The sequence below is a fragment of the Epinephelus lanceolatus genome, chromosome 4 (assembly GCF_041903045.1).
Source record: "Epinephelus lanceolatus isolate andai-2023 chromosome 4, ASM4190304v1, whole genome shotgun sequence".
Classification (NCBI taxonomy): Eukaryota; Metazoa; Chordata; class Actinopteri; order Perciformes; family Serranidae; genus Epinephelus; species Epinephelus lanceolatus.
In genome coordinates, this window is record NC_135737.1 from 32,245,975 (window position 1) to 32,263,878 (window position 17,904).

The 17,904-nt window shown below is 41.3% G+C and overlaps 1 protein-coding gene across 1 annotated transcript; it reads right to left on the bottom strand.

Annotated features, from left to right (window-relative positions):
• Nucleotides 1-1,213: 1,213 nt before the first annotated feature.
• On the bottom strand, nt 1,214-12,023 carry ctsc (cathepsin C). Its single transcript, XM_033631701.2, has 8 exons — nt 11,674-12,023; nt 9,990-10,135; nt 9,156-9,310; nt 7,669-7,824; nt 7,328-7,446; nt 4,801-4,932; nt 2,296-2,528; nt 1,214-2,129 (listed from the first exon to the last, which is right to left on the bottom strand). The coding sequence occupies exons 1-8, from the start codon at nt 11,837-11,839 to the stop codon at nt 1,863-1,865; spliced, it is 1,374 nt and encodes a 457-aa protein (XP_033487592.1). The 5' UTR covers nt 11,840-12,023; the 3' UTR covers nt 1,214-1,862.
• Nucleotides 12,024-17,904: the final 5,881 nt, after the last annotated feature.

The following is a 17,904-nucleotide window of genomic DNA, read 5'->3' on the forward strand; positions in this document are numbered from 1 at the left end:
TCATACTGTACCTGAAGAACTGGCGCCTCAAGCTCAGTGTTGACAAGACCGTAGAATCAATGTTCCGCCTCAACAACAAAGAAGCAACCCGCGAACTACAGTTCCAGCCCTTCCCCACATATCTGTGTGTGAAGCTTGACAGGACACTGTCATTTAAACAACACCTGGTCAGTGTCAAGGCAAAGACAACCGTCCGTGCAGCACTAATACAGCGTCTAGCTGGTGCCACATTAGGAGCCACAATGAAGACACTGAGCTTTTCCACCGTGGCCTTAGTGTTTTCAGCCGCTGAGTACTGTGCTCCAGTCTGGTGCTGTAGCCCCCATGCCATGAAGCTGGACGCTGCACTCGAAGCCTCCCTACGGACTGTCTGCAGATGTCTACGAGCCACCCCAACAAACCAACTGCCTGTCCTCGCTGGTATCGCTCCAGCAGAGGTCAGACGAGCAGCAGCCACGCTGGCCCTCGCTCAAAAGGCACAGATGAGTGAATCCCACCTCCTCCACAAGATCACAATGGAGACACCACAGCGCTTGCATCGGAAGTCCAGGCGCCGTACAATACCCTCTGATACCTCCAAGGCCACCTAGGTCAAGGCAAAATGGAGGGAGCAGTGCAGGAACCATCCAGGCTTCACCACTACACTGCCGACCCCACAGATGTTTCCAGCAAGCACATACTCCAAAAGCAATGGACAACCCTCAACCGCACATGCAAAAATTGGGTCTCGTAGACAGTGCCCACTGCGAATGCAGGGATCCACTACAATCTGTGGAACACATAATAACCAGCTGGCCCAAACACCAGCCACCAAATGGCGACTGTAGTCTAGTTGACCTGAACAATGAAACATTGGATTGGCTTGCCTCAATGGAGCTGAAGGTCTAAGGACCTACGCCAGAAGAAGAGTAAATACAAGCTACTTAGTTACTTTGGTCAGAAAATTAAACTAAGATTTACCCACATAAAGGAGCTTGTGACAGTAAATCAACCATTTTTTCATTCCTTCACCTCCTTATACAGTTATATTGTTTTGCTTGTAGTTTGTTGTTAACCTCATCATACATTTTGGTTTGTTATGAGAATCTTTGCTTGAGAGTAAACTGTTGATTGACTCCAGTCAAAGCTAAAACAGACCTTAAATAAAATCAAACAATGCAGGAAGATTGAATTAAAAATTCGTTCCATCTTTCACACGCAAAGAAATCATGCAGACATTTTGAAATGCTTTTATTCTGTCAAATTTTAAAAAACAAAACAGTGCAAATCAGAATAAAAGGCACTACAATCAGTAAAATCCCTTTATTGATTCTGTATTCCCTTTTAAATGCTTCAAAGGAAACTCCTACAAATTGCCCCAGAGAGAAACATGGCAGTCACGGTTTCAATTTGATGCAAGGACAGAAGGTGTTACAATTCTCCACTGTTGCTTCCCTGAGACAAAGAATCAAGGTCCTGCACCTGACAGGCAAACACAAACACTGACTCCTCAGTTACCAGTTCCCTTTTAATCAGAATTTATCACACTTCATGATTTGTCACAGCATGTACCGAGGCATTTTGAGTCCAAGTTTGTGTCGGCAGTTACAGCTTGAATTAAAATCGTCCATAGACAGCTAATCAGTGATTGGTAAAATCAGGAAATGTTTAAAAAAATAAAAGCAATGTGGTAGGCTAACATGCTAAAATCATGGCATCCAAAGAGCAGAAGAGCAGTTTTCCTCCAATTCAAATCTGCTGTAAACAGTATGTGTCAGTACTTACTTATACTTTTAACTAATGTCAGAGATGCTTAATTTTATGACATCTACAGTGGGTAGATGTTGAAACCATTCCTTCCTTTCATCCTCACTTTACAGCCTCTACAGTTTGGGGATGGGGTTGGCTGCTACAGCGATGCTCTCGATGGAACACTCATCGCTGCCCCGGCGGATTCGGAAGTAGCCATCCTCGCCCCAGTCTGTGCCCCAGCTGTTCTTGACAATCCAGTACTTCTGTCCGGTCTTGTGGCAGCGACCATACCCTACCAGCAGCACGGCATGGTTGGTCAGCTCGAAGGGATTGAAGGAGTCTGCGAGGCCTGTGTGGTGGTAGATGCCCTCCTTATAGATCATGAAGTCAGGGTAGACCTGTGGGAGGATAGGGGCACTTTAAGACTAAGGATCTTTTGTTTTTCAGATAAGTTAAGGATTAAAACGCAATTTCTCAACCACAAAACTCAACCAAAACTCTTCGCTGCACTGACAGAGCAAAACTACTATACTGTATGTATAGAAACAGCAGCAGCTGTTTTACCTCAAAGGCCACTGCCATGGGTCCATTTTTGACGAGTTCCAACATCATGGCCATCTCACTGCAGCCGCCATAAAATCCACCGACGTAGTTGTATTCAGCGGTGTAAATGCGGCCACAGTTTTGAGGAACGCCACACGGAGAGTCCTTCGCAATATACGGAAAGCATGACTCATCCACAATCCCAAAATCCTGTATATACTTCCCAATCAGGTATGGGAACCCACCATCGCAACCTTAAAGAGGAGAGATGAACGTTAAATACTGTTTGTTCAAATAGGTCTGAAATTCATTATCATCGTCAAGAAATATTATTGGAGGTCCTCGACTGTCTAACTGGTTAAGAAAAACAAAACAAAACTTAAGTATTCTGATTAGGGAGGACAGTCTGTCCCAGAGCTCAGAGCCCAGAGCGCTCTCCATGTATCGCAAGATAAATATTCGACTAAGTAGGGGAGACTGGGAACAGCTGTAACATTTTTTGGTCTTGATGTCATTACTCCAAAATCTCTTGAGCCATTTGGATACAGTTTTTATGTGGGTAACTTGTGTCTGTTTTCTACTTGATCACAGATATTAATTGTTTTTACAAGCAATGTTAGAGTCAGAACATTGATTAAAACATTAGAAGTTAAATGTTGCATCTGCCCCAAGGTGCAGGGGAGATTCAAACAGCTTATGAGGGTAACTGTAACAGCACATTTAATACCTTCATATAAATACCAAGGACAACAATAAACTTCTATGCAGGGCTCAACAATAACAATTGCCCGATTGCCCGGGGCAAGTAAAACTCAAGGTCAGGCATGTAAACTAACAACTCACTTGCCCGATCGGGCAAGTTGCTAAAAATAGTAAAAGTTAATAACTAATTGATAAAATTCTGAAGACAAAAAGTAAAGTTCTGAAGACACCCCCATTAGCACTTAGCACTGCAATAAATCGACCAATCGAGCAGGGGACTACAGCCCTAATAAACAAAGAAGGCTGAATGAAGCCTGTACTTCTGGTTTTGACTTGCACTCACATGATTTGACACTGTCATTTTTGTGTAGGAATTAAGCTACAATACATGACATATGTTGTTTTAATTAATAAATACAGTGTGAATAAAGATTACATAACATAAAAATAACTGCAGTCATTGTTATTTGATAGCCGCTTAAACAATTTTTATAGGGCAAGTAAAAACTGACTTTGGGCAAGTAGATCTCTGACCAACTTGCCCAACCGGGCAAGTGGAAAAAAAAAAAACACCTTAGCGTTGAACCCTGCTATGAATATAGATATAATTAAAACAAGTCATTATCCACTGAACAATTAATTTTAGCTTAATTAGAACAGTATATTTAATAACACAGACATCAGTTTGTCTTTTGGCAGACAGAGAGGGACCATCACAGACTATATGCATAATGGTGTCATAGCTCTGTCTCATTTCAGGTTTTGATTTACGTTTTACGTTTTGATTTTCAATTTTTGGAGCTGGACTGTTCATTAGGGAGCGCTGTTGGATTCCACATACCGTGCAGTTATTTATAGCTCCATAAGACTGTAAAAATAAAAAATGTAGTTACTGTGACGTCACTTATTGGTTTGGGGACTCCCATTTTAAAGCCTTGAGTTCTGCATTTCAGCCATTGCAGTTGTGGTTTTTTAAAGCAAGAAGTAACTATATTTGGGTGAGAGGCTGGCGCTGTGGAAAAGTGAGGGGTGGATCTGACTGAGAAGCTGAGGACAATATCTACAGACAGCCTATCACCCAAAGTGGACCGCTCTTGATTATGCGCAACTTTAAACCCTGAAAAAAATATAAATGGATGGGTTATATAAAAATTCAGCCTGCAGTTGTCATGAAGGGTGAAATTAGCAATAGAGACAAAACCTGTTTTTTGTACCAGGCTGTAAACATGTTTATTTCTGCTGTGAAGTTGGGCATTTTAACATGAGTGTCCACTGGGATAGACTCGCATTTGGAGCCAGCCTCAAGTGGCCATTCAAAGAACTGCAGGTTTTGGTGCTTCTGTGCTGGCTTCATTTGCAAGCCCCAGAGGCTGCTGCTTGATTACTTCACTCTCAGAGCCCAGATCGCAATCTGGGTATTGACAGAGCAGCAGAATGCAGTGGAAGTGAAACTAGGGTCTAAACATTTGCCTTGCCTCTGTAGCAGTTGCTCCAGATCAGATCGCCTGATCAATAATCTAGCCCACAACTTAAAACTCCTCAAACTGCTGCGGATGAAAAAAAAAAAACTCATGAAGAGCTCCGCCTGTGGTGCTTTTGTGGACACAGACTGATACAACAGGACACACGGGCAAGAAAAAAAGATTTTAGAAGATTTTAGTTCTGGTTGCCACAATGTGAGATGTTACCATTGCTCCTGGTCTCCCCTACATCACCTACATTTTCTAACTGCTGCCTGATCGATATCTACAATACACTGCCTTTTTAATGTAAAATGAGTCAATATGGTTGTGAAACAAGATTTTAGAGTTTGAGTTAGTTTACCTTGAGAATACTCAGAACAGGAAACCACTTGCTGCGGGCTGAGGATGGGATTCGCAGTGTTATTGGTGAGGATTCGAATACGAGCTTCCAGCATTCCCATGGAGGCAAAGGAGTAGCAGCTTCCACATGATGCTGTAAACAGAATGTCAAAGATTCACCTTTGAGTTAAATCGCACTGCTGTGAAACACAACACCTTTAACACTGTCCACAAAAACTGTCCAAAGATACTGTAGGTACCTGTCAACAGCACATGCAGTCCTCTAAAAGACCCCTAAAATAAAACCCTCATAAGTTGGTAACTGTGCATTGTAATTTGTTTCAGAATATATTTCATCAGTTGGTACCAAGTTTCTGTAATGTTCCTACTCCAGTATACTTATCCGCATTAGTTGTAATGCATAATAATGGAGCAAGGCACAGACACAGATACACTCATTAAAGCCGCTGGTTAGCATCAATAATGTGAGACACCAGGTTCTTAATAAAATGCTCTGCAGAAACAAATTAGGTCAGAGAACAGAGGCTGTGGGGATTTGCAGGGTGGTTTAATTGTAGTAATGATTCAAGTCAGGGTGACAGTGAGAACAGTTTTCATTTGGGTCCAAGACTTAAGTCTCTTAAGACTAATAAGATGTTACAACTTTAAATTAAAGATCTGCGCTAGTGGGAAAACTTTGCCGTCCTAATATTTTATAATATGATGCAATCAGTTCCCGAGATGAAAGATGAGAAGTTTGTCATGTTTGACCCACAGGACACAAAAGTTAGAGCTCCCTCAGAGGACTTATGGGGAAGCTTTAAAGGAATACTTCACTCAAAAAATGAGTTTTTGTATATCAGTTACCCCGTGTTACACTGACTTTGTGAAGAAAAATGGTTTTGCATTTTTCTCACACGCCTCCATGGTGAAGGAAGAATCCAAAATCTGAGAAAATTATTAAAAACTTGGACTAAAAGGGGGCTGCAATAGCTAACAACAGCAGTTATCAAAACCATCTGAATACAAACACTTACACAACTCTTGCAAGTCTCATTTATGCAGTACTTTCACATGCACAGGGTCAGTAACTGAAATACAAATGATCAATTTGTGGGTGAAGTATTTCTTTAAAGGGCACCTATTATTCTTTTTCTGTGATTTGTTTAGTGTTACAATGAGGGATGTTGATATTAAGCATGGCCAAACTTTTAAATAATGAGGCAAATGTATGTAGAAGTAATCCCTGTGAGACAAAACAAAGGTTTCCCACCATTCTGAACACTTTGTTTCCAGTAGTTTTCTACTCTGGTTACAGCATGATGTCATAGTGTGCTAGATTTATTTATCTGTTCCAGGCACGCTACTGCAAGTGTTTACATAGTCTTACTGCTACATGAAGCTAACATCTGGGAAACCAGTAACCTTGGTTGCTGATGTTGTTATTTGCCCCCAATTTTGGATCATATTCCTGTTCATTTGGAAGCTTTTATTAGTGATTTTTCACAGTAGAAAGGGCCGCTATTCTACGTTACAGCCATTCCTCGGTTGCAATGATGGTGCCAAGACCCTGAGATATGGAAGACCTGTAAACACAGATCATTTAGAGCATACTGGGCTTTTTTCGGTAGGGAGGCTTAAGGAGACAAGCGCTAAAACAGAGCATCTCAGACGTAGGGTGAATACAGGTGTTCCAGCCCAGACAGCATGAACAAAATAAAGCGTTTTCATACCAATTTTTGTGAACTGAAATGGAACCTACAAAGTCCACCTGACTCGAAACGCTGAAGCAAAAATAAGCTCTGCAGCACTGCACAGTGGCTTAGAGGGCTTCTATTGAGACTCTCCAGCTCTCTCCAGATCCTTAAACCCAGCCCTACAGAGGCCCTCTCAGACACTCAAACTACTCAGCACGCATAATCTCTCCACTCACACACAAGGCTGTGCAGAAACACAGGAGGAGAGCAGAAAGCAGACCCGGGCCTGCCAAGAGGAGCGCAAAGTAGCTGGCGAACTGCTGTTCAGTGTCTGCCCTTACCGACAGCTGCTCAAGTGTAAAAGTGCGGCTTTGTCTGCCCCCTGCAAGTCTTCTGATTCATATCTGTGAAATTTCTAATATCATGCGTACACAGGTGTAACACAGTTAACTCTCTGTCCCTTTAAAATCGAGTTTTGGGATGCTCACAGCAACTTAATGTGATACAGTCTCCAGCTTTTGTTTGATATCTAGTGTTGGAAAAAATGTTGTACATTTCAGATCCACTGTTAGCATAGTAAGCACCCATTAGCTTGGAAGGCTAACTTGGCTTGTTTACTATAATTAGGTGAACGACACTGTCACCCAGAACATCCCACTGAACCACATTCAAAAATCTGGCACGTCAATAAAGTAAGAAAAAGGAGCAAACCGTCCAACAGTCAGTGAATCCAATTCGACTGACACAATACCAAGTCGTGTACAGCCCTATAACCAATTAACTTCGCATGTCAGCACACAACAGCAAAAAATAAAGCCTCAAGGTTTCTAAAGAACAGCAACTCAATGTCACCTTGGTTTCGCACAGGGCTGACAAAGTTAACGCCGTCAATGTTTCTCCAGTCCCAGTGCTCAGGTAGAGCTGCTGCCATCTTGGCCATGTTAGCTTCCACAGGCCTAGGGCGAACACGCCTAAAGTAAAAAAGAATGATGAGGGAACTTTACATTAGACATTTTGCCTTGAGAAACAGTTTTACAAGAAACTTAAGAGGTCATATTATACATTTTAGAGTGGACATCAACCTCTTAAATGCACTAGTTATTCATTTAGAAGATTATATGTCCAATATTTGTGCATTGAAGTATTTTTTTTCCTCCATGGTTATAGTATGGGAAATGCAAATAAATACACACATGGGGATACGGGAGGCGGGCCCTCCTGCTCTGTAGTGAAGCTCCTGCAAAGTGTACATCTCAAGCTCTGGGTAGGGTGCAGCCTTCCAGGATTTCTGAACAGAGTTGATGGTTTCAATGAAGTCCAGGTTGTGTTTGTACGGCTTCTGGAGCAGCCTGGAGGGCGAATAATGTTACAGGTTAGGCTTTTTTTTTCCATAAAAGGGGGCTCATTTGCCACAGAAACATAAGAAAAAAAGATATTGCAAGCATCTGCTGAGTTAAATCACAGTGTTAGTTAGTATGTGCATCTTTGACAAAACACACACCTGTCAGTGTAATAAAATTATACAGTTGCACTGCAACAAAAGTACCACTTCTGTTAGTTTAAATTGGATAATTAAAACTTGCAAAGATATTTTCCAGTTATTCATACTTAACAGTTTTGCAAAGGGGTTTAGTGCTAAATTGTTCCCTTGAGGGTTGAAAGTATTCCAGTATGAAACTACACCTAACAGAAAGTTAAAAGGAAGGACAGTACAAATCCAAATACAAAGCAGAACTATAGAAACCATCCACTACTGAATTACGTGCAGAAATGTTAAGTGCAGCCTTGACAGGAGCTCTGCAGATATTTTAACAAAGGTGTGAATCATTATCATGAGTGCAGAGTTTCACATTTCATAGTGAAAGAATAGGTTACAATACTTACAGATTCATATTACAAAGTATATATTTTTCAATTGCAACTGTGAGGAAAAACAGTTTAGATAAATACAACACTTGCCATGCACCCCCCCCCCCCCCCTACTGCTTGCAAGTTGAGTGGAATAGCTCTCTTGTCATAGAAACAAAGAGGGTTAGGTTGCAAAGCATTGCCTACACAAACAGACCTCAAATTCCACTGATCATTGTTGTCAGTGGAGGAACAAACATAGGTTAAACATTAAAACATCTTGGCATAGTCTAAAAAATACTTCTGCAGTCCAATGCTCATGAGCAAGCAGGGGCAAAGATGAAGACAGACATTTTAAATGTGAAAATGCAACCCTTTTATAGTTTTATGATGTAATTGTGGTCAAGAAATATACTAAAATAATAAAATAATATACTAAATAATAAATTGCAGATAAACTTGAGTCTGGTTGAGCTCCAACTGGAACCAAAGAGGCCAGGAAGCAGCTTTATGTTGCCAGGAACTGTGTCAACATTCATTTCTCCACAAAGCATTTTGGTATCGCCTGTTCAGCAACATTTGTGCTTCAACATCAGATTTCTCAGATGTACATTCAGATTTCAGGCCTGTGCCCAAGCCTCACTGTGGCTAACTTATTCGCATCAGAGGAGGAATGAAGGAGGAAATGAAAGTGTTGATTAAAGCTGAGATGTCAAAGCTGCACAGCGCACTGAACGCAGGGATCGTCAACACTGCCTGCTCTTACATTCTGTGTACATCTGCACCACTGATGTCATGCTTGTTAGCTTAGCCATCATCATAATATACGTACCAGCTGCTGAAGAGTGGTTTGTAATCTACACGGGGTGGTGTTGATTTCACTCTCTTCCCCACAAAACAGGCCCAGTTGTTCCCCAGAACATCATGGACCCACCCTGGCAGGGTCTGGTCACAGTAGCTGGTCACTTTAGAGCCCTCTTGAGTGTACTAGAGGTGTAGTAAGGCAGATTAGGGATTGTTGTTTAATATGCAATTTTATGCAAATACAAACACTCAGGTCTTTAAAAAAGCAACTAAGTTAATATCAGATTATTGTGTATAAAGTGAGATATTTTCAGCACATTATTCGGACATTCACTGTTATAAGCTTGAGAAGGAAAACAAACCAAAAAAAATTCTCCATTCATCTCACTAAAGCAAGTCTAGAAAATGGGGAAGTTGAACTAGACATGGATAAATCATGACAGGCTTGAAGGCTGTCAAACTTCCCTCAGCTCAGTGTCACATGAGTAATGGCAAACATTAACACATGACTGAAAGATTAACCTTTAATATAGCTGCTTTCAAACAGTGCATTATTTCCTACTAATTTCAGGCTGGCCTAGCGCACCAAAGACATGCATAGTTTCCAGATGAGAGCAGAGGAAACTGAGTGACAGTGAAACTAAACCTTTAATGTCAGGAGGTGCTGAATGATGAACTGAACTTTGACTGCATAAAGTTTGTGATCAGCTGGGCAGGAGATGAACGGTGCATGATACATGCTGAGTTATACAAATGGAATATTAACTTGTTTGTTGCAAGCATTTTACTGGACTGTAGTGAACCTTGACCACCCAGGAAATTAAAAAATACTGAACTAATTGCTCAGATATGCATCTTTTACCTTAAAGAAGGCAAACCATTTGTACCCATTAAGGACCACTTCATAGCCCTGGTTGTAGATGAGGGTGAAGAAGCCAGTGTGCCCCAGCTCATCTGTGGCTACAGACAGTTTCTCAAGGGTCACAGTCACGGTGCTCTCACCTGTGGCTGAGGAGGAGCACCACAACATGCAAGTGTTACACTGCAGGAAATGATTCAACTTCTCCTTTACAATCATCACTTAACAAAAAACATTAACCAAATGCTCCTATATTGAGCGTGGCAATATTACAATTTGATATAATGTTAATATAATGTTCTTAAAGGGGAACACTGCCTACGCTAAGAATTTCAGTACTTTCTAGGAAAGTGAAATCAATAGTTGTAAGCATGAGCTACTCTCTCAAAGCCAGAAACCAGACACGTTACTTTAAACTTGTGATGTCATCAAGCACAAACTCTGGAGCTGCTACACAGACAATGAATGAGAGCCTGATTTTGTGGATCCACAGAATATTTGCTTTCTTTTTTAATACACAAATGAGATTTATTCTAATATAGCAAGCATGTCTTAAGTCCAGCCTGGGAGCAAATCGTGGCCTGTGGACTGATTTTAAATGGCCCCCAGCTTGTTCAAAATGCACTACATGTGGCACACAATTTGGTTATTTAACCAAGTTCACTTTGCATTTTTTCCATTCACCTCACGAAGGCAAGACTATCATACAGTTTGTGGACATGCACCAAATAGGAACTATACAGAAAACTAATGTGTTTCCATAAAGAGATAGTAGACAAGCAAACACACAGTCAACAGCAGACCTTTTCCTGCTAGACAGCAAACATGGCCACAGCAAAGAAGAGATAATGGACAGCTAGGGCAGCCTCTTTCAGGAACACAAGGCAGTTGATTACTTAACTAATGATGAAACAACTGCATTTACCTCATTGGTATCCAATTTATTTGACACCTGACACTCCTGTATTATAGCCTTCTTAGCTCTAAAACAGAAAAATGTACCCATGTAACATCTTTCCTAATTCATTGCCTAAGGAGCACCTCCAGACTTTATGCTCTGTGACATCACACATTTTACTTTTAGCTCTCCAGTCTTTTGGGGAGAGAGTTGCTCATGTTGACTAATATTTTTTGACTATCTTAGACCATAGATATAACATGTATGTGATCTTAAGATGGACATAGTTCCCCTTTGAATTACAGCCCTGATGTAGGAGTAGTGAGAGATACTGTAAGCCCTTTTCCTTTAATGCTCTACCATATTTTGCTAATAAAGCTAACACAAATTCTGATTTATATATGATGTGAAGAGTATTTGTATTTATACATGCATTAATGTGTAAGATATTTTATATAAAAGTTAACATTTGTATTGTACCAATGTTAGCTTGAAGCTAATCTTCATCTGTAGTCCCTTGGCAGGTCAAAACATGCACACACTGGTGAAAGGACACCACTAAGTATGTAGTGAAAAGTAGTATTAAAGTAATGTGTATACCTGACTGATGGTGCACAAAGAGGAAGAAATCAGGGGAGCATCAGGAAACCCCCTGCTTTCTGTCTTAACTTAAAACCTAAATTCAGCAGGCCCTAAAATGTCACCTGATTTCCAAATTACGAAACTACTTCCGTCTCTTCTGCCCAGTCCCATGATGAGCAGTTTATTCTGTAGTAATATGGTCTTTACCTTCAGCGGAGCAGTTAACGGTCTTGTCGTGTCCTCCTTTGGACAACTGAAACACCCATGTCCCCAGCAGGTCCTCGTAGGTGCAGTTGGCCGGGGTGTCACCCCAAGACCCCTCAACCCACAGCAGCAGCACACACACGAGCACACCGCTCAGCCTCATCTTCATACACAGCTAGCTAACCTGCCTATACACACACTTCAAAAACTACGCAGCTAACTCTGCGTCCACTGAGAAAAGCTAAAGCTTGAACCTGTATGGTTTCAGCACCACCGATCCCACTTTAACTCCTCTGTTAACCCCTGTCCTCTGCCTGTTATTTAAACTTTTAACAAAGAGACACACTCCAACTTCTACGGTCAAGATAACACCCTGAAGCTAAACACTGAACTGCACATGCGCCCAAGTAGCTAGCTCGTAGGCATTTTCTAGATATACAAGAGTATTTTCACGACATTAGCTCATTAATATTAATTAAATTATAAACATACGCGAGCTCTCAGCATGCTAACATGTCTTATCGTAACGTTTCAACTCGTCCACTTCTGACCAATCTTGCTGTGATTTCAGCGAACAAGGAACAACACACAGGTATAAATCTCAACCACGACCGTGCTTTGTCTGTCCTTCGCTTTTTGGTTTCGGTTTCCTTGTCATGTGACTACCCGCCAGCTGCGGACATGCGCAATATACACGAGAAATGAACCGCATGAGGTTGTCCCTTTTTTTTTTTTTTTTTAATTTTAGTTAATTATGTCAGCTTTAGTGATATTTTAAATCAAATATCAGTAAAAAAAAAAAAAAAAAAGAGAAATAAATGAAATGTCATACAATAAAAAATAAAATGTAATTGTAAGAATTTGAAAGTGACACCATGATTTTTTAAAAAAATATTTTAAAAATAAAGAAATAAATAATAAAATCTAAATACTACAGGGATTTTTATTTATTTATTTATTTTTGACTGTTATATGTATTTTTTGGAGAAAAAAAAAATCTATACTTATGGATTCAGTGTTTTTAGAACCTGGGTTTTACTTTTGAAATTTTGGTCATACACTGTAGGCTTTTTTTCACAGCACACATTTTATTTTTTCATAGCAGGAAAAGCAAAGCCAGATGGAATTAATAACATTAATGACAACTGCATTAAGCATATGTGTGCTAGTTCCTAGGCCCACTGACAGGGCTTATTTGAACTTCCAAACTGTGCCAACTTTTGTATTAGTGTCCTTCAGAACAATCCCACAATTGAACAAATTAAAACAGTGTCCACTACTTATTGTTAAAAATCCTTCAATGAAGTGCATCACATTTCATAGATGCAAAAAAAGAAATGTGGTGTTCAGGCAGTATTTGATGGTTGACATTGACTGTTTGCAGTATGCTGTGTGGCTACATCCAGTCATATTCATTCAGGTGTACAGTGCCAAAGTTATGATCTTCACTTATCACTGTTACTCTAACGATCATGCTCATGCAACGCAGTTTGCTGCCACAGCTTGTTCAGCCACCCCAAACTTCTCCTTAGTTTATATAATATCTTGCATTGTTGATTTACTAAGATTTAATGATAATGTAGGCCTATGTGTTTTTTTTCTCAGGGGGATTGGGTTTCTGAAGCAGAATCCTTGGATTCCTTAAGAGCATCATCAAACAGCAGAGCCTATCCCACCAAATCTTAATGTCAGTAAGAGGCAAAATCATCTGAAAAATCACTTCGCTGCTCACTATAGAGTAAGCTAAGTGTTTATTATATGGAGAGTCATATTAGTGAATGAGTGAACCAGGTTGTGACTTCATACACAGCCAAAATATGACTACCAAACAAGCTGCAAGTAAATCTACATTTAACCATTGTATCTTAACTCTTCATATCACTTTATAATCGACCATTTTATGACTGCACACGCACTCAGCTGTGGTAGAAACTAAAAGTTGTTTTTAAACGACAGTTTGGTTAAAGAGATCTCCATTAGTACTTTGATCATGTAGCAATGTTGAAACATTAACAGGGTGCATGATGTCTTGTGTGATGAGCCAGAAAGACCAAATGACATTGCATCAAGAGCTGGCAGCGGGTGGAGTGGCAGCAAATTGCCTTACACAGAGAAGCTCACCCAGAGGTTGATCCTGGAGTGTTTGAACATACTGAGCCCCAAAAGTCACCTTTTGAATTAGTTTGTGTAAACAGGACAATAAAGTCCTGTTGATGCTGCTGTTCAGTTGCTGTTTGCCACTTTATATTCGTGTTTGCAATGCCACAGTATTCTTACAATCCCTGTGGACGACGTCTCTTTTTACTTTTCTCCTGAGGGAGGTCAGAGTGTCAGCTTTCCTGTTTGCATGCGTTTGAGTGTGTGTGTGCGTGCATGTGTCACTGCATCCTGATGGGTCTGTATTAAAGGGGATAAAGAGCTTTATTTTTTACCAGCGGGCACTTAAGGGAAGTGCTGGAGGCTTTGATCACCATAGTAACCATGACACAGACTGACTCATCTCCTTGACAGACCATAATAAGCACTCATCTGAAGAAGGGACTGAAGAGGTATTAGTCATGCAGTCTCATTAGTGCCATTACACTGTGTTTGTGTGCAAGTGTGTGTGTGTGTGTGTGTGTGTGTGCGCGCGCATTAGTGTGGGCACATGTGTATATTATTGCGTTTATGTGACTGTGTGTGCCTATGCAATAACGCAAAATCGAGGAGCAGGGAGATGGAGGGATGATGTTATGAATGTTAACAGCCTGAACCCACTGAGCTCCCTCTGAGAGTGACTCATTGAAACTCATGTTTCAATCTTGATATTGTTCTCGCTTCCACTGGCAGGAAATTAAAACTCAAGTGACTTTCAGTTCTGCTATATTGGCACCCACAGATTTGTTCCCTGCTTGCATGGCTTCCTCTCTCCCTCCATCACACGTTCTCTTATTCTGTCATGCCTTTTTGGTTTCTCCCCTCTCCATACTTCCGACTGGTGTTGTTTAATTCTTGTGCGTGTCTCAGCAACACATAGTCACACAAGCTCGAGATCTGCTTTATACGAGTTTAGACACCTATCAGTAACACCTGTTCAATTATTTTTTTGATTAATTGATTTGAGTCAAAGAATGTGTTTAAAATGTCAAAGAAATCCATCACAGTTTCCAAGAGCCCAATGTGACACCTTTTACTATCTTATTTTGTCCAAAAATAGTCCAAAACACAACAATACTCTTACAGACTCATCTATCCATTTTCATCCGCATATCTGGGGCTGGGTCGCGGGGGCAGCAGGCCAAGCAAAGCACCCCAGACATCCCTCTCCCCTGCAACACTTTCAAGCTCCTCCTGGGGGACCCCAAGGCGTTCCCAGGCCAGATGAGATATGTAATCCATCCAGCATGTTCTGGGTCTGCCCCAAGGCCTCCTACCAGTGGGATGTGCCTGTAACACCTCTATCGGGATGCGCCCAGGAGGCATCCTGATCAGATGCCCGAACCACCTCAACTGACCCCTTTCGACGCGAAAGAGCAGCAGCTCTACTCCAAGCTCCCTCCAGATGTCCGAGCTCCTTACCCTATCTCTAAGGCTGAGCCCAGCCATGCCACGGAGGAAACTCATTTCGGCCACTTTTACCCTCAATCTCATTCTTTCGGTCACTACCCATAGCTCGTGACCATAGGCAAGGGTTGGGACGTACAGGTCCAGAAAATCGAAAGCTTCACCTTCTGGCCCAGCTCCCTGTTCACCACGACGGTCCAGTGCAGCGACCACATCTTACAGACTCCTCCTCCCAACTGAAAGGCTTTCGGCTGCCAGTCAGTTGTCTGCCAGTTGCCAGTCAGCAACGGGTCTCTTGACAGGGCATGTCTGGATCTCATTCCAGCCAAGGACCAGCCATGGACAGTACAAGGTCCCAGCGGGGATCCACCATGGCCCTGCCTGCACTTTTGCCTGAAAAAATAACCTAATGAATTGTTTCAGCTCCAGCCTGCGTGCAGGTATCTGTGTGTGAGTAGGCGCACCTTTACAGGTGTACAGTATGTGTATGAGCATAAGCACGCCTTCATCTGCACTTATCTTCTTTGTATTCTCTTCACAGTTCCTCACTCCCTACCACATAAAAAAAAATCCCTTTCCTGAAACTGCAGCAGCCGTTTGAGCGTGATCAATCCTGTATTACCCATTTATGCAAATTTAAACTCAGAATAAATTACTGAAATTAATAGAAGTGTAATAATAAAAGTAATTTATGAAACCGTTTGCTCCAGTCCTCAGTTCAGACAAGTTAAGTCATGTTCGAAGCTGTAAATACCTGATGAACATCTGTGACTAAACTGCCTTTCATTTCTACATTAACATGCTGTTTGAAGGCCATTAAACTCCTCATGTCGCTTATGTGACTTCAGCTGTTCAATCATGATTTAGCTCCACTTGATGGGAGAGAACATTTCGTAATAGTACGAACATCATTTACTTTTTCTGCCTTTTTCTCACACATTGATCATCTGGAAAAAAAGAATGCAAGAGCAGCATTTCATTAAGTTAGAGGTGTGGGTGGAGCCACTCCATCACAGAGTGGGGTTGGCCACTCCGGCCCCGTGGTGTTAATGTTACATCCTTCACATTTAAATTAAGTCCTCTGGAGTGGCTTCACGGTCACTTACCTCAGCCATACACAGACACCTACACACAGCAGAGCCGAATGAAATGCTTTCACCTCATACATATGTACATGCCCACACAGGCATGCTATGTATATACACGCACCTAATATGTATGTCCACGCACATGCATGCACAGTCTGACTCTTACTGTTAACCACATGCTGCCATGACACTCTTTGCCCACACACACTTTATATATAGGCTCCGCCTGACTACGCTGAAGCCACAGCATGTGGTTTAAATGGGAACAAGCAAAACTAATCACTGTACATATATGTTGTGGGATGTTGTATGAGGATTACTCACTACTTCCTGGTTTTATTCTAGTCTTTATTATTCAAAAAGCATGTAAAATGTCATACTGCAAATGTACAGTGTGACATTACAGTACCAAACGAACAGCTCACAGCTGAGTGAGGGTGTAAAGTAGAAAATTAGGGAATTTAAGGGGCTCACAAGGGTGGTGTGACGTCACATCTAGCCTAGCATCTTAAGATACATTTTATGGCATCAGAAATCAAATCAGAGCTTTTATGTTTCTTTTAATATCAGGCACAATCAGGGTTTTATTCACTTGAAGCAGGCCAACTAAAGCATTTACGGATGACCTCTGTGTTTGACCTTGTGATAAATTCTCGATTGCACTTATAGGAATATTTCAACATTAAAATCTGCAAAACTGTATTCCTGCCAAGAGTTAGAGAAGATTAATATCGCTATAGTGTCTCTGAATAGGGAGCTACAGAAGCAGTCAGTTAGCTTAGCTTAGCATAAAGACTGGAAACAAGGGTGAACGGCTAGACTGGCTCTACCCATAGGTGCCAAGAGGCCTTCCAGTACCTTGAAAGCTCAGTAATGAACACACTGTGTCAATCAAAGAGTCTAGACTGTCAAGCAGTGGGGCCTCCAGGAGAGCGCAGGGACAGTTCACCTCAAAAATCAAAAATACTGATTATTCCTCTTACATGTAATGCCATTTATGAATTGTTTTGGTGTGAGTTGCTGAGTGTTGGAGATATCGGCTGTAGAGATGTCCTTCTCAATTATACTGTGACGAAACTTGATGGCACTCGGCTTGTGGTACTCAAAGCACCAAAAATTCAGTTTGGGGAAACTCAACAGCAATGTCTCTTTCCAGAAATCATGATCTGGTTACTAAAGATAATCCTCAGACCTTGTTGTGAGCAGTTACATGTAGGAACTCTCTTCTTTCTACCAAACTACACCCGTCAACTATACCACTACGCAAAAGGAAGCGTGCATCTGCTGCTAGCTCACCTAGCACCACTGAGTTCACGAACATTACAGCTCAGCCAAGGAGGACGGCATTAATGTTACCATACTTTTTACAGTCACAAGCACAGGTATCTCATCCACGAGTACATGCATGCTTCCTTTTGGGTGGTGATTGGGTTGGTGGGTGTAATCCGGTAGAAAGAAAATAGTTCCTACATGTAACTGCTCACAACAAGGTCTGAGGATTATCTTCTGTCTGTGGATTATCTTGAGAAGCCAGATCAGGATTTCTAAAGAGAGACATTGCTGTTGAGATTTTTCAAATGCTTTGTGCCTCTAGTTCCATTAA

Excerpts from the sequence above, each read along its gene's own strand:
- ctsc (XM_033631701.2), bottom strand. The coding sequence starts at position 11,839 with ATGAAGATGAGGCTGAGCGGTGTGCTCGTGTGTGTGCTGCTGCTGTGG. Across the intron at positions 9,311-9,989 it reads AATGGTTTGCCTTCTTTAAG|TACACTCAAGAGGGCTCTAA; the intron begins GTAAAAGATGCA and ends CTACACCTCTAG. Across the intron at positions 4,933-7,327 it reads CAGCCCTGTGCGAAACCAAG|CATCATGTGGAAGCTGCTAC; the intron begins GTGACATTGAGT and ends TTCTGTTTACAG.